This window comes from Molothrus ater, chromosome 4, assembly GCF_012460135.2.
Source record: "Molothrus ater isolate BHLD 08-10-18 breed brown headed cowbird chromosome 4, BPBGC_Mater_1.1, whole genome shotgun sequence".
In the NCBI taxonomy this organism is placed as follows: Eukaryota; Metazoa; Chordata; class Aves; order Passeriformes; family Icteridae; genus Molothrus; species Molothrus ater.
The window spans coordinates 66,890,217-66,907,119 of NC_050481.2; the positions used below are offsets into that span (position 1 = coordinate 66,890,217).

Sequence of the window (16,903 nt, forward strand, 5' to 3'; positions counted from 1 at the left end):
TTATTGTCCCTCCCTCAGGACACTGGGGTCTGGATGATAATGATAGCAAGGACTCCTAGCTCTCAGCTGGTGGATGTGCTGGGTTAGTGGGGCCTGGAGGCTGTGAGGAGCTGCTGGCTGCTCTCCCTATTCCCCACAGGTAAGAGGTGGCAGCTCAAAATGCATGAGCCCTACTTGGGGGAAGCACAAGCAAAGGGAAGCAGAGACAATGGGTTGATTCCCACTGTCCTTCTTGGACAGGACTGAGATCCAACTGCTCCTTCACTGCCTGTGGCTAAAGGGAGAGCTTCCATCTCCAAGTTGCCAGTGCAGGAATCAGTCACTCACTCAGCAGTTTTCATGTTGGTATGTGACAATAGCTGTTCTTGGGCCATTTATTCTCGTGAGCCAAATGGATCTGCCTGACACTGTCCCATTCACAGCCACAGAAATCTCCCAGGCAGGCAAATGATAGCCAAGTTGTAATGTCCCCCTCCCAAAATTAGCATCTTTAATTTGAGCAAGACATTTTTTAATCTAGGACCTCAACAGGCTACATGCCTTTTTTCACCACACTACACAGCCAGGCATGTGCTTGCTAAGCCTATTTTAGACTGCCTGGGCTGTTTGTCTCACTGCTGTACAATGCTTTAGGCAGAACAAAGTTGAGGAGTCCTGGCTGCCAGACCAAGTTTCTCTATTTGTTATATCCAGCCACAACAGAGCACTCCAGCTATAATCAGCCAGTACATGCAAAGCAGCTCAGGAAGTATTTTTATCCCCCTCCCTCCCACCTTCTCAATTGCACCAAAATGAGTTAATAAGTGTGAGTACATTGAACAGATGCCAGTATTTAAAAACACAACAACCACAAAGAACAAAAACACCAACCAAGAAGAGGGAATCAAATAATAGAGGGAGAATCAGCAACTCCCAACCCTTCAATGGAAATGAATGATACAGGGACTGGAACAAACACACCACAGTTCTGTTCCACCCAGAGAGGACCCAGGCACCTGTGATTACCTTTTCTTTTGAAGACAGAGTTGGATGAACAAATTTCCTGTACAGGAGGCTGGAGCCTTTTGTGTATGGAGACAGCAGCCAAGCTACAAAAGCTATTTTGAGTTCATAGTAGAATGGAAACCTAGAAGAAAGAGAGGGTTACTGTCTGCTCCCAATTTATCCACTGCCCTTAATTAGAGATGCTCAGCACAGGTAGGGATTTGCCAGCCTAGCTCAAGGCAGCTTTTGCTTACCAAAAAATTTAAGGATTAAAGTGTATTGACTCAGTTTTGAGCACATCTCAACAACACATGTGAGTGAATCTTTACTTGGTTATCAGGACCATTATTTAATGGTCTGGAAGAGACTCTGACATGTGATAAGAGGAGCTTTCTATATGCAAAGATCACAGGTGCTGCCTTCACAGTATCCCCAGTCATTGAAAGCAAAGACCAAACCAGCAAACCAATATTTCATTGATACGTATTTATGCACTTTCCATCTCCTTGCCTCTCAGCTTTTAAGCTAACATTTACATGACTAAAATTGAAATACAAGAACCTTTGTTGTCCAAGCAACATAAAGGTGCAGATCCACACTGACTTTCAGGTAGGGCTGCAAAATATGGAGGACGTCAACAACAGAACATGCTTTAGCTGTAACAAACAGCCAGGCACATCCTGAGATTAAATTATCCAGACCCTTTTCTGGAGGACAGAGGCCAGAGCTCAAGACTGGCCACCCAGCAGCATCTTCGTGTGGGCAGGCAAATTGCTGCCAGCAGTGTGAGGAACAATTGTTACTCTTTGCAAGCAAGAGCAGTGCAGAGACCTGTGATGGCTGTGGACCAGCCCAGCTGGACCCAGACAGGCCCCTGCTGGGCCACACAGTGCTGTCACTGAGCCAGCCAGCACCCAGGTCTGACACCATGGGCCTCTGCAATGCTCTGCTCTGAGCATGGATGTGCCAGGCTGATTTCCCAGCTCACTAAGGATCTCTACAGCACACTTGATTTCACAGGCTGGATGAGCCCTCTGCCATTTCTCTTGGCAGACTCACAGAATTCATCCTCCAAAAAAACCACAAAGCTCCATATGAGCACAGGAGAGGTAGATCTGCATGCAAATTAGATGGGCATTAATGTCTTTTATCTCCTTTTCAATAGATCTGACATGTTGCCAAGTTCTCCTGATTTCCTTCATCTGGAGGACTCACCCAAGGCAGGCAGTGCTGTGCAGGAATAGGCTGTAAGGGCCATGCACTGCAGTCACATTTCACCCTAAATCTATTGATCTCACTGGTTTCTGGTAGAAAGGCCTTACTATAAAGGGCAACCAAGCAACAAGCACTTTCAAACCTGAGCATCCAAAAAACACTGAAACTGATAAATAGGCATTTATGTACTCTCATCCTGACAGAGGTCACCGGGAATCCTTCCACTGGCACCAGAGAGCCACATCAGTGTTGACTGTCACTGTCCTCCATCAAACCAGAAACCCAGCCTAACCAAGAATGTGCCAGGCAAAACATCCCAGGAACAACCACCCACACAGCAACCTACAAAGTCTTGTGCTGCAGGGCTGTTTGCACCTGATCCACAGTCTGTGTATTTACTGTAGGATACAGCCAGGCAAGTCTAAAACTCAGCCTGTAGCTAAATCAACTGTTATTTATGTGATGACCTCTGCAGCATCCAACTGGGCAGTCAGCTGTGCCTCTCTGACAGGCAGGGCTGAGACTCCAGTAATGATTTTCCCACTAATGAGATACCACTGAGCCTTTCCACTTCTTTCTTTTCTCTGTGACAGCAGCACTAAGAAAGGAAGAATGTCTCCTGCAGACAAAAATCCTCCATGCATTTGAAGCTGCTGAACCCCTGTACAGGAGTCAGTGCACCTTTTGTGTGCCATTTTTTTCCCCTTGTAAACATTTCCATTTTCTTTTCATCTCATGCCAAAGAGCCTCTCCCCCTGGTGCTTACCAGCAAAGAAAGATATCCGTGAACGTCTCTGCTGTGGTGAAGAGCGCGAATATGATCCAGTACATCATCCACTTGACCTGGTAAACAAAAACAGCCTCAAACTATCTCTTACAGGCACAAGTGCACAGAATAACTCCCACAGGAAAAGAAATTCTTACCCCCTCACCCTCCCCACTGTGTGTTTAGCACTTACTGTGGACTTGAAGGTGCCAGTTTGCCCCACTTCAGCACATAACACGTGTCAGACTTACACAGCCCTTGGGAAGGTGACTGTGGCCTTTAGGATTGGTCTCAGGAAAGAAGAGCACACCCTGACTCTGTCCTTACAGAAACTCCACTGGCCAGTAGAGCATGACAGCCCTATCACAGGGCATTAAAAATCTCACTTGGCTCAGTTAATAGCAAATGTTAATACAAGGTTGTTGGCCAAACTCCAGTTAAGACAAAATGTAATTACTTACATAATACCTACAGCCAGCAAAAGGTAAAGAGCCCATCCCATAATTGAGAGCTCAGGAGCACAATCAACTCACCACAACTTACTGACTCAGTGGGCAGCCCTGGAGTGGCTGTGCCTGCTCCCACCCATACCCAGTGCAGTGAGAAGGGCAAGGGCAATAGTTTGAATCCCTTACCTTGGGCTTAGGGGGGAATGTTTAACCTCACACTGGTAGTGAGAGCATGTGCTGTGCTGTCTCTGTTCAACTGGAGAAACTCCCCTGTCAGGGATGATGGTTTCCTTTGGGCTGACAGCAAGAGAGTCTTTAGGGATGGTGACTTGGTTAGATAAACTGTAGCACCTCAAGTAATTCAGGAATTTGGAAATTTTTGTCACTGAGCACTAAATGGCACCTAAAAGCACAGCTCAGCTATTCTGAAGTATGTAGTATTGGTTCTTCTTAGGATGGAAAAAGATGGTGAGACAAAGGTTGTTAATTTAACTGACAACAGTTGTTTAATTAGGTGTACTTGAAAATGGAGATCCCTAAGCAGCTTTGCTGGAATGTTAAAAAGCTTAAGGAAGTAAAACCCATGAAAATCCATGAAAATCCATGAAAATCCATGAAAATCCATGAATTAGAGAATTGGACCATGTTAGCTAAGGCTGGTGCAATTGCAATAGGTAAGGAAAGGCTGGAGGGAAGACAGCACAAGAGGGATACCTACACCAGGTGCTGCTCTGGGGAATGGAAGATGAAGGTGTCAATAAATCTGGATCTCACCAGCTTGGAAATTATATCCCCATGTTCTCCCTGATACAGTGGGACAGTACTGATAGTCTCCATCTCCCTGCTGGTACTGGAATTATTCCCTGAGCACCTGTCACTACATAACTGCTCTCCTGGGATTTATATTTATGTGCATATTTATATCTATATGTAGTGTTACAACAATAATGGCACTGCCAAATGCCTGAGAGCATCATCTTCCTAGAGCAGCTTCTGCCAGATTTGTTATGTAACTGTGACTCCTCAGAGCCTCATTGCCAACATGGCTCTCTCACTTAGACATTACTGCCAGCAAAACTTTTAAACACAAACCAAGACCTGGTGTGGATGGGCTTGGATCAGCCTAAAACTTTCATTAAAATTACTATTACCAAGCAGAAAAAAATTATTTTAGAGTGATATAAGTTTTGATTCATAAGAGAAGGTTCCTCCTGTGTCAGTGGAAATTATTACTTCATTTATTATTTTTTTTTAATCAGGCCTTAATGGATACATTGCCACAACTGCTATATTAAACTGAAATCAATTGTAAGGGCAGACCAGGTCAGATCAGCTGTTCTCACATTGGCGTCACAAGCACAAGTGTCTGATGTGAGTTCCTCTTTTCCAGTTCAATTTCCAACAGGAACTAGACCCTTCAACAAAATACCTTCCAGTAAGAGACTATGGAAACATTAAGTATCAGTGGCAGACACTGCTTGGAGATGCTTGTGAACATCTTCAGCATTTTCAGGCAAAGAGGCCCTGAGAAACTCAGCTGTGCAAGGGCTGCAGAGACATTTTACCTTAAGTATCTGCTGTGTTCTGTAACGCTTATGTTTCTCAAAATACCCAAAATCATTTTCTGAAGGAAGAAAGTTATAAACAAAACTCCTAGCAGCCACAGTGAGTCCCACATTGAGTTTGCACTAAAGATTTAATGGGATAGACATGTATGCTGTCATCCAGATGAGAAAATGGGCTTGTTATCCCTGGGATCTTGAGAGGATTGAAGAGTCAAGATCTGGAGGCTGAGCTGGGTTCAATGAAGTTAAAAGAGCTCAGGTTGTGAAGGGAACTACAAATCCCACAGGACCCCAACAGCATCCAAGTGCTTTTGATTCTCCCTCATTTCACTTTCCCTGGTGGCCCCATATGCCTTTAGAAACCAGGGCCCAGGGCAGATTTTTCAGCAAAAAGCAAAAAGAGAGCACACCCAGCTGCCAGACCGGCCTGTAAATAGGTCGCTCTGCAAGGAAGGATGTTTCTGTCTGAGGATTCAGTCATATGCACTTCTAGTTGCCTCCTCTTATCCTTGTTTTGAATGAGCAGTTAAAGCTTCAAGGCTTTTTGAAAAGGCTTTGATTTATGCTGCTCTTCAGAAACAAAGAACAGCACACAAAGCTCTGGATGCCAAATGCCTTTTAAGTGACTGTGTATCTCACCACCAGAGGAGCAGCATGCATTTGTCAAGGAGCACATCAGCTCTGCACTGGGGCCAGGAGCACAAACCCAAGGCTCATTGGTGCCCAGCAAACAACCAGTCCACCTTCAGGCCAATCTGCCCCTTTATGAGCTTTCCCAGAATACAGACAACACTTTCCCAATGTGGTGAGGAGCAATCTTAGAAAACAACCCCCCAGCACAGCCACAAACCTCATTACTCACATATTCTTTGATGTCCTTTGATTTCACGGCTTTGTAAGAATAATATGCAGGGTAAAGTGTGCCAAATATAAGCCTGGAAAAAACAAACAAACAATAAACAGATTAAATTGATTTTCTGTCACAGGGAAAGATTTATTTTCTTCCCCCTGTGTTTTAAATGTGGTTTTTTCACTGGTAAAAAGTGTAAGGATTTGATTTAAGCTTGAGTGCACTAAGTACAGCACAGGAGTGATTTTGCATCACTGAATTCAGAGCAGCTATTGCCAGTGACTTGAATGAAGAGCAGAGATTCAGGCTGATTTTCCTTTTGCAAAGGTTTCCAAATCTGTACCATATGAGTTACACACAAAACAAAATAACCAAACCAAACAAAAAAGGCCACCACCACACTTTCAAAAGGAAATTAAAAGTCTGATCTTGAAACAATCTACTGCAACACCAGGAATATGGGAGTATTGCTTTCAGAGAGAGAATTATTTGCCTAAAATCCCTTCCACCTCTATTCAGTACTCTGAAAAGCTGGCAGATGATAAAGCAGGATTCGGGTTCTACTGATGCAAGGGTTTGGGTGCCTTATCCTACATTAAACCTGGTACATGAAAGAACCTTGCACTGTTCAGTAAAGTCAATTTGGGCTCATGAAAGGAGAAGGAATCTGCCCACCAAGATATGACAACATGATGAGGCCTAAAAGTCCTAGCTCTGCTGCTCTTTCAGACAGCTTCCTTTCATTTTCAAGCCTGAAAGGGATGCTGTCAGCTTCAAGATTTCATGTAAGAAAGAAACAAGGATCTGTAAGTTAAAAATAGCACTACTGAGAAAAACACGTGGAGAATTTTTTATCCTGGGTTCTCTCTGCATCACTGCCTACATGCTTATTCACTTGGATTATTCTGGACGTAAGCATAGGCTTGTCAAAACCACTTTGCCCTGCCCAGGTTTCAGTCAGTTTTATTCAAAGCAGGAGGATGATGCTGCAAAGTCTAAATTTAATAGATTGCAGGGTAATGTTTATTGGCTTGCAACTACCCATCCTTCCGTTGAAGCTTTTGCTTTTAATTCACACAACTGTTTCCTCTGCTCCTGGGAATGAAAATGATCAATGTTTCAATCCCTAATTGTGGAGCCACATGGACCCAGAGCCATCTTTTTCCACCCTGCCAGCAGTGACTGTGTGCTGAGGGACTCATAATTACAGTCAAGTCCATTACGTGCATAAGGCATTAAAAATTAACACTCTGGGATATGGTGCACCATCATCCTCCCTGGAGCTCAGGAAGGTATTTATGAAAGAATGGGGTGAGCCAGCACACATCTTGATTTCCAAAGCAGTGACCAAAGGCAATTTGCCTGCTATTCATCATGCTCACTGTAGCATGGCTTAGCAGAACCTGAAGCACAATGCAGACTTCAGAAAAGCAGCTACTGAGTGAGGAGATTCAACATTTTACAGAGGCTTCCCACTGGTTTCAAAAAGCTTTGCTGGTAGCAGTCAGCTCCAAACCTATTTCACTCAGAGAGGCTTGTGCTATCTGCAAGGATCAGATACAAACACTCAGGAAGATCCTGGGAAACCAGAAGTGGTTTTGTCCTTTGCAGTATCCCACCGAACAGCAACATGGGTTAAGGCAAGGATGAACACACACACAGTGGCTTGATTCTGCTCTCACTGAGATATAATAACAAATATTCCAAGTTCAGTGGGAGCAGGACCTAATCCAAAGAAGGAAGAGTTCACAAAAAGAAGAAAGCTACAATACTCAGAAAATAACAGCTGAGCACATGAAAAATATTTTTGGCTCTCCTTATAAAATGCACTGCAATGCTGTTCTTCCTTCTTGGCCTAGGCTGGCTGCTATCTCACACTTTTATTTCCTGCAAATAATCACTGAATGATTGATATTCATTTCCTCAGTTTGTGCTGGTCACAGAAAGTCACTGGATCCTGAAGAAACAAATGGTTTATAGGAATACCAGAAAATAATTAGTTGCAGACAATAAATACTTGGGGAAAAAAATCATGTGAGGGAAGGAAATTGCAATAATTTTGCATGTGCAGAGCAAGGGACAGTTAATAAGGTGATGTGATCTCCCTAAACTGGAGATTCAGAGTTTCACTGATTTGCCTTGTGGTGTTGTGTGCATATATGGACATTTATTATTGCTGTGGTTTACCAGACTGAAAATTGTTTTAAGGAATGTTGGAAGCCAGTCTTGTCACTGCTGTGGCTTACTAAGTGGCTTGGGGTCACAATCTCTGGGTACACTCTACAAATGGAAGAGAAAAGATGTTTGGGCATTTCTGTAAAGCATATTCAGGGGTTTTAAAACAAATATTTGTGTATAGGGATATTCCAAAAAGTCTCTTGAAGTTACTGTCTTCACTTGGCTTTGGATCAGGGTTGAGTACAATTTATTTAATTCAAACACACATCAATCCTGCATCTCTTCCCTCAGTTCCTCTACCCTGCTGAAGACAACAATTCTCACTTCCCCTTCATCCAAGCTTCCTGCATAATTAAATAAATTAAATTATTGTTGATTCCTGCCTGCCTTCATCCCCATGCTCAGAATGTTGCCAAAGCACTCCTTCTGCATGCTACAAACCTGGGGCTGACCCTTTGTCCCTCCTTTGTCCCTTGAAAGCCATCAAGTCTTTCTTGGTCCCAGTCTCCTTTCCACCTCTGTGTGCTCTCTACCCCACCTGGATGCATCCATGTTTAACCTCTCTCCCCTGTCTCAGTCACCCCCACTCCCAGGCTAACAAGCTGGAGTAACTTATCTTTGCTTTCCATGCCTGAAAAAGTTGTTCCTAACCCCTGTTGGTTTGCTCTTTTATCACATCCTACCTCAGTCCCTTCTCTCCTTTAATGACTGCAGTGCCACCACCCTCTTGCTCTGCTGTTCCCTGCATTTATTCTCCCACACCTGGGGCTCCTGTGCTCCTTGCTCCCCATTGCACATCAGTTCACTGCCTCCAAAACAAGCTGTTCCCTGGCAGTCATCCTGACAGCCCCCAGTCTGAGCCTGCAGCCCAATTCCAACCACATCATTCCCCAGGCCTCCTCATCTCCGTATCCTTCTTCTGCCACGCTTCTGATGTTCCTGAACCAGATCACAGGACCTTCAGCTTTCTTCCCACCTCCCCAAAATCACAGGACTGCTCCTCAGTTCCCTCCCACAGCTGCCAGCTGAGCTGAGACTCAGATGTGCTGTGACTCTTTCTGTGTTACAGGCACTGTCTGTCTGTCTGTCTGTCTGGTGCTGGCCAGCCAAATTAATGAGCTACCTATGGAGTCAGCACTGCAGCTTTTAGCTCCTGGCAGACAGTGCTATAAAACAGTCTCCTAGCCAGCAGCTAATTCTTAGGAATAATGTAGGAAATTTATATTTGAGGCCTCTCTCACCCATCTGTTTTGGCCACAACCACTTTGCAGATCCAAAAGTTTTGCAGCAGTGGAAAAACAGACAACTTAAGTCTCATTTCCTTAGGAAACCAGCATCAACTCACTCCCCACCCATTTCCATCTTTCAAAGCTTCTTTGAATGAGCTGTGTACCCAAGAAAGCCTTGGCCCTTTTACCTTCTGTGCAGAAGCAGATATCCTGATCACCAAACCTCCCAGAGCTTGATGTAGAGTAGCTGCTACGTTTAAAGCTACAGAAATGTTCTGCAGTCTGGGCTAAAGCAAGCACACACCCTCAGGGTATAGAGAGACACAAGGAAGTGGTGACATCCATCAGTGAGCTAGGAAAAGCTCACTTGCAGCACTAAACAAATCACCACAACAGCCTAACAGTTCCAGCACTGCTCTGTGCTGGAGGTCTACACCAATTACAATCACCTTGGAAAAGGACAAAACAGCAGCTGTAAAGAAATCACTGAAGAGTCAAGTAATTGTGCAACAGGAGGCAAAAATCTAAGTAAAAGGTTAGACTGCCTAAAGAATAGGATAAGGATTAATGCTGAAAATCCTATAATCCTATTAGGCACCTCAGCAGCAGCAATCCCCAGCCTGGGTCATTACATGTGCTTCTGGTCATTCTTTGTCAAAAGGGAGACACGAAGGCAGGAGGGGAAAGAGAAGGACAGGGAAAGTGGAAGTGCACTGGGGAGGATCCATAAGAGGGACTGGAAAGGCTGTAAGTGTTTCTTTTGCAACAAAGACAGATAACTGAGGTTATTTACTTGACATCTTGGGTTCTGATTTGGTGATGCTGCTTTCCTCATGGAAAAGTCATTTACCCACAAAATTAACTCTCATGCTCCATAAAATAGCCCCTGCAATAAATGGAAAGGCTCTTAGTGATTCTCAGGAGTTCTTGCCAGGACTCAGGTTACCTCCAGAAATGCCTGCACATCCACTCCCTTGAGCACTTTTAACCACAGGGGTATTTTCTGGGTGCTGTTACAAATACACCAGCAGGGGCTATCTACATCCCAAGGCTCCCAAGTTTTGCTCCTCTAGTTACCATGCCACCAGCAGTGTTTGGGCTGCCCAAACACTTAGAACACTGTACCACCACAACACAAATAGAACTGCCCTTATTTTGCCCATAAATAACAAATGTTCCCATTTCATAGGCACACAGCAGCCAAGACAGCAACTTCTGTGCACAGGGATGGACACATTTAGGAATCAATGAGATATTTCCTATTTTCTCAACATGTTTACTGGCTAGTGTGTGTTTCAGGCCCAGAAAACAGAAGCTGAGCTGTCACCATGCCAGCATTCCTCAATGATACAACCAAGAAGGGTGCCAATAGGTTTGTGTTCCTTATTATCAGTCCTAATTAATGTTCCCACAGTGCCACAGATTAAAAATAAACAGCACTGTCTTTGCACTGAAGGTTCCTGGTTGAAATCCAGCAGTCAGGGATGTGAAAATAAGCAGTGCACAAGGTAAGGGAAAGGGTTAATTTGAGTCCCTGGATATCAGGCCAAATGCCTGATATTCAAGAGGAGGCTGGGGTGCAAGAAGCACCAGCTGCAGAGGAGCTATATTCCTATATTCCCTAGGAGGTGGCTCCTGCAGATTCTTTGCAGTCACTGTTCAGCAGAATGGTGGCTCCAGGGAAGTCAGGAACTTGCCTGCTCACCTCAGGGTGACAGCTGACACCATCCCCACCTTGGGCCCCAGGAGATGTGGATACCTGACCACAGCAGACTGACACCCTGATACACTCTGAGAGCACTCATGACAAAAATATCTCTCAAGGAAAGCGCTGGGTCCTGATATCCCTGGGACAGATCAGGCTCACTTCAAACTCCACTTGAATCAAATCCTTTTGGGGCTGCTTCAGTGCCCAAGCACAAACGTGCAGGTGTGCCCATGTCACTCAGCCAGTCATGCAGGTAAAGGTCCACTTGCACAGCCACCCAGCACATCCCTCTGCTTTGGGAAAGTTTCCTCTGCACCTCCTTGGTGACCTGCTGAATTCTTCTGGTCCGCTAGGACCATGTCCTCACGTCCACACTTCCAAAGAACAAACACACCCACACCAAGGAAGCAGAAGGCACATCCAGGAGACCTCTAACACAAAGATGCTTTGCTTTCCATCCAGATCCACCTCCAACTTCTCAGCCAGGTTACTACAGAAGCAAAGTGAAACTTCATCTTGGTTAATGTAACCTAATGGCTGCTGAAACCCAGTTGCTCCTCCTGGTGTGGCTGCAGGACACAGGGACACTGCCTGAGCAGAGCTGCTTCTGGCCTTCCATCAGAAACAGCAAGTCAAGGACTGTCCTTAATGCTTCTAATTTAAGCAGCCTTCATCTTCCCAAAGCAGCACACGTTCCTCTGCAGTTGTCATGACCCTTTGTTGTTTTCCTCAGCCAGGGCACTCCTCACACAGGAGCTGGCAGATGGCCAGGCACAAACAGGTGAAGAAACAGCAGTGGGGATGGGTGGAGAAATGGGCCTTGGCCAGCCTGGAGCTGTCACACAACTACACTTAGGGTCACAACAACCCCAAGCATTTGGGGGCAGGGTGGTTTGAGAGGCTGCTCAGCAGAAGGAGACCTGGGGGTGCTGGTTGACAGCCAGCTGGGAATGAGCCAGCAGTGTGCCCAGGTGGCCAAGAAGGCAAATGGAATATTCTGGCCTGTATCAGCAATAGCGTGGCCAGCAGTTCCAGGGAAGGGATTGTCCCCCTGTGCTGGGCATTGGTGAGGACACATCTCCAGTGCTGTGCTCAGTTTTAAGCTCAACACTTCTAAAAGGATGTTGAGGTGCTGGAACATGTCCAGAGAAGTGCAACAAAGCTGGTGAAGGGCTTAGAGGACATGTTCTATGAGGAGCAGCTCAGGGAACTTGGGTTGTGGAGAAAGAGGAGGCTCAAGGAGACCTCACTGCTCTTTAGAACTGACAGGAGGTTGTAGTGAGGTGGGTTTGGTCTCCTCTGTGGTGTCTACAGTGAAAGGGTGAGAGAAAATGGTGTTAAGTGGCACCAGTGGAGGTTCAAATTAGATATTAGAAAAAAAAATTCACTGGAAGAGTGTTAGGCATTGGAATAAGTTGCCCAAGGAGGCGGTGAGTCACCATCTCTGGAAGTATTCAAGAGGTGTTGGGATGTGGCACTTGGGGAGATGGTTTAGGGGTGACTGTGGTTGTCTGGGGTTGGCAGCTGGACTGGATGATCTTGAAGGTCTCTTTCAACCTCAATGATTCTGTGAGCTATTACATTTGTTCACATAGAAACTCTACATTCAGACTGGTCTAAACAAGACCAGTCCCCACTGTTCCCTTTTCCACACTTCCTGTAACAAGAAGATAGAAATGCTAAAATAACTCTATTACTGATGGAGAGACCTTGTTAAATATTGGGATTGTTATGACAGGGCACGTGATGCCTACCAAAGCCTGACATTCCTAGAAAAGCTACCAGCAGTCAAGGGTCTTCACAGGGTTATGTTTGCAGGGGTACCCTTGAGTATCATATTTAAAGTCCATTCAAGATTAGGCAGGTACTTAACCCTTCCCAGGGTTACTGCTCCAGACTCTCCTCAAACTCAGGCAGAATTCTATCGATTCACACTCAAGCCAACACTTGAAAGTTCTCTTTCCAGTCCTTCAGAACAGAGAATGCCTGTGTGGCTGCTATAAAAATACCCCACAGCTCTGCAGCTATTTTAGGAAGCAAATTCCTTGCAGGTGGAGGTTTACTAAGCTGTTGCTCTGTTCTACTTCACGCTGCCATCAGTGGAGCTGCTGATGAGAGAGAGGAATTTGCTGTGACCCAGACATTGTTTGAAAAGGGGTCTGTGTGGAGAGTGTGTGGGCCTGGTGTGGGACCTGTGAGAAGCTGCAGTAAACAAGAAAACTGTGGCTGGCACAGCCCAGGAGGCTCTGAGCAGCTGCCTGGCAGAGATAGGGTCTCGTGGGCCTCACCAGAGGCATTTGTGCTGCTGCTGCTCCTCCCTCTCCAGCCCCAGCTCAGCAGCACCACGGGAGGAAACAGCCCACGGCCCCAGCTTACAGCCAGTGCTGGTGGGAAAAACACTAATCACTTGTTTTTAAAATATTTTTTTTTAATTTTAATAGTAATAAAATGGTTATAAAAGCAGTAATACAATTAGAGTAATAATAATTTGGACAATTTTAATTAGGACAATACGAGACAATAGAAACATAGAGTTACGGACGTGCAGGTACATCTTTCTGGGCAAAATAAGCCCGAAAAAGGACACCCATTAACAGAGGATTAACCCTTAAAAACAATGACCTGTTGCATATTCATACATCTTATACATGATGCATAAATTCCATTCAAATACAGGATTCTGTCTGGTCATTGTCAACTTCTTCCTCATAATCTTAACAGCATCATCCTGCCAGAGTGAGGCAGGAACAAGTCAGTTTTTCCTGATAATGGAGCAATAAATTCTCTTTCTCTGAAAGATCTAGGTGTCTTGTGACTGCTATCTCAGTGCTAGTACTTTCTTTAGGAAAAAAAAAGCATTTTACATAGCATAGTTTCTATTTTAACATTTTGTTATAACCTAAAACTATATTTAACACACTACTTAAGAGAATTAATGCAGCATTACTTTCTAACACAACACATATAATATTCATTTTCATATTTGCGAAAAGCCAATCATAAAATCCACATTTTCACAGCTGGCTCAGCCCACGGCTTCATCACTCTTCTGGGGAAGAAGAAGCAATCAATCCATCAAAATGTGATACTGAGGGAAATCAAATCCGTATCTTTTAGAAAAGAAAACATTCCTGTTCTGTGACCAGGTCAGATCTTCACCCAGCTCCACTGCTCCAAAATGCAGGGCTCAGGGTCTGTGTGCCCCAATGTTTTCCCTGTCCAGTACTGACCTTATAATTCTGGCTTTGAGAGCTTTGTTTTCCTCCAAGTCAGATAAATGGCAATTTGAAAACTAAATGGTATGTTTTAGATGGGAAGGGCTGCTTTTCCTGACTCTGGAGAGGGGGATGTTTATGTGGGAAAAAGCTTTTTTAGAAGCACTGATATTATATTCCAGAGCTGACAGATGGTTCAAAATCTGCATTGTGAGTTAGCCTACAGATTTATGGTAGGCTCATGATATGAAAAGGAACAGAAAAACGTATAACCTAACCAAACTGATTTCTAGGCTAAAAAAAGGTACAAACTATGGATTGCTTATCAACAGAGAAGCTCCACATTACTTTCATAGAAAACCACATCATGTTGAAAGTATTATTTTGGAATTATTTTGACTGATACTATATGAATCACCTTTTAGGAAGTATAACCACGTACAGAAACCCAAACTGAGAACATAATCCTACTACATTCTCTGTATCTGAAAACTCAGTTCAGTTTACGAAAGACTTCCACCATCAAACCGTAAGTGCTACCACTGTCTGAGGAAGTGGTGAGAAACAAAAGCTCCTGTTCATCTACATCTCACTGAAAGGCAGCTTTAGACTTCTTGTGGTGTACTCTTGGGACAGAAAACAGGAATAAAAAAATTAAATTAAACCATAACACATCCAAATCAATTGAAGATAACCTCCTTAGAGTATTGTTACTTCAGCTTCTCAGGGACAGAACATTACTAGAAGTGCTTAACTAAATGCAAGGAATATTTTAGCTCAATGCAATTTCAAAATTAAACCAGAAAGTCTCTTTGGCCCAAAGACTCAGCTAAAGCAATGCAAAATACTGACTTTCCATGGATTACCAATGACTCAATCTACTGTAACAGATCAAGCAGTCTCAAGGTTGCTGTGGGTACCTCTGGGCCTTGGAGCTCTCCAGAAGCTCTCAGAGGAGGAGAAACCCAGTGTAGCTCTCTCTGCTAGCCAAGGAGAGCAGTTTGGTCCAGAAATGGTCAGGCACAGTCATGGCCAGCTTGGTGCAAAACAGCCTGAGGTGAAATCCTACTGCTGTTCCAAACCCCTGCCATGGGCAGGGCCACCTTCCACTACTATGGAGGATCCGGTAGATGCTGGTAAATTAACAGTACATGTTAATTTAATGTTAATTTACTGTTATTTACCAGATGCTGGTAAACTAACAGCATAACTCCTTCCATCAGGAAGTGACTTTCTCACCTCTCTGAGGATTCCAGAACATTAACCAGAAAACCCAGAAGACCAAACATTTTGAGGGACCAGACTCACTGAAAACAAGTGGGACCCAACTCAGTGTAACCTCCAGGTTCCAAAACCAATGTCCACCTCTTAGTTAAGTAAACAAACAACCCACATACATCTTTAAAACATTTCTTCTCATTTTGATAACACATCTCAAAGGAGGATCTCAAAGTGCAGTAAAACATTATTGATGTGAATATCAAAGCTGGTGGCATTACTACTGATTTCTGATTATTTCTATTTAATTACTGGTTTATGTCTATTTTAAATGATAAGAAAGTGAGACGTTAAAATCATACAGGAAGAATCATATCAGGACATGATATATCAGTGCCCAGTTTTGAACTCCAGTTTTAAAGCAAGAGTGTAAGAAGGTTAAGGCAAGATGATTCTACAGGTAATTTCAGAATATTCAGCCCAGCTCCATGCTTTGGTTAGCACGGGTATCAGAATGCCACATGCTAAATATAACAGCTGCAAAATTGCTGTGAGTTCACAGGCCATGCAGACCAAGTTTCTCTTTCTGGCCCCCACACACAGATTGGTATTTCTTCTGGGTATACTATAAACATTTTAGGGAGTGGCTGGGCACCTGCTTTCGTACTAGGACCTGCATAACTTTTATTTTAAAACACAGGAAAACAAGAAACTCTCATACAGCTTGAAAAAGAAAGACTTCTAGTCTTTTCTAACAAGTATTTGACTAGGGCTTGTGGTGTGAATTTAATAGAGTTCTTTCCTCCAGGGTCTTTTGTCATTTCATTCATCCTTTTTAATCCCTCCATTTTATACAGCTAATAACACCATTGTAATGAAATGCATGGTGCAACTGAGATAAACATGAAAGCAGAGCTCTCCAGCTGGAGCTGAACTGATACAGAGCAGCCTCCAGACTAACCCAGACATAAGGGAGAGGAAAGCAGAAGGAAACACAGCTCTGTTCTGAAGCCATGGACCCCTAATGAATAATCAATCAGATCTGCTGGCTACACCTCTGAATTCAGCTTCAACTACCAGGACAACTCTTTGCCTCTAATTAAAATAAATTAGAAGAAAAATGACCATTTAGTGACTAATCCTAAATCATGGTGTTAGGATAAGTGGTACAAAACAGCAGCTGGGGCAGCCTAAATAACACCCTGACCTAGCACCTCTCAGGGCTGTCCCTGGGCAGCATCAGCCCCACGGGGGTGACACCCAACTTGACAAGGCAATGGGAGAGGCTCCCCAGAGCACTTCACAGGCTGGGGGTGGTTAGCACCTACAGAGGAATGAGATTCATTATGGGATGCGAGGGCAGAGAGTGGGCTTGGGCTCACACACAGAATGGAAAGCACACCAAAATGACAGCCCAGTGGCACCTCTTGTTTCACTTCTTCTCCTTCACATACTCACCCACAATGGTCACAATGTACCTATTGAACCTCTGGAGCTCTCCTGGAGACACATGGAACAGCCAGCAC

The 16,903-nt window shown here is 44.3% G+C and overlaps 1 protein-coding gene across 5 annotated transcripts in view; it reads right to left on the reverse strand.

Annotated features, from left to right (window-relative positions):
- Positions 1 to 16,903, reverse strand: part of REEP1 (receptor accessory protein 1) — a 68,054-nt gene that overhangs the window by 34,516 nt on the left and 16,635 nt on the right. For all 5 annotated transcript variants that reach the window (XM_036381810.1, XM_054514589.1, XM_054514590.1 and 2 more), the window contains exons 2-4: positions 5,842 to 5,914; positions 2,966 to 3,042; positions 1,006 to 1,126 (exon numbers count right to left, since the gene is read on the reverse strand). In XM_036381810.1, the coding sequence (XP_036237703.1) occupies positions 1,006 to 1,126; positions 2,966 to 3,042; positions 5,842 to 5,914 (271 nt within the window). The remainder of the gene's footprint in view (positions 1 to 1,005; positions 1,127 to 2,965; positions 3,043 to 5,841; positions 5,915 to 16,903) is intronic.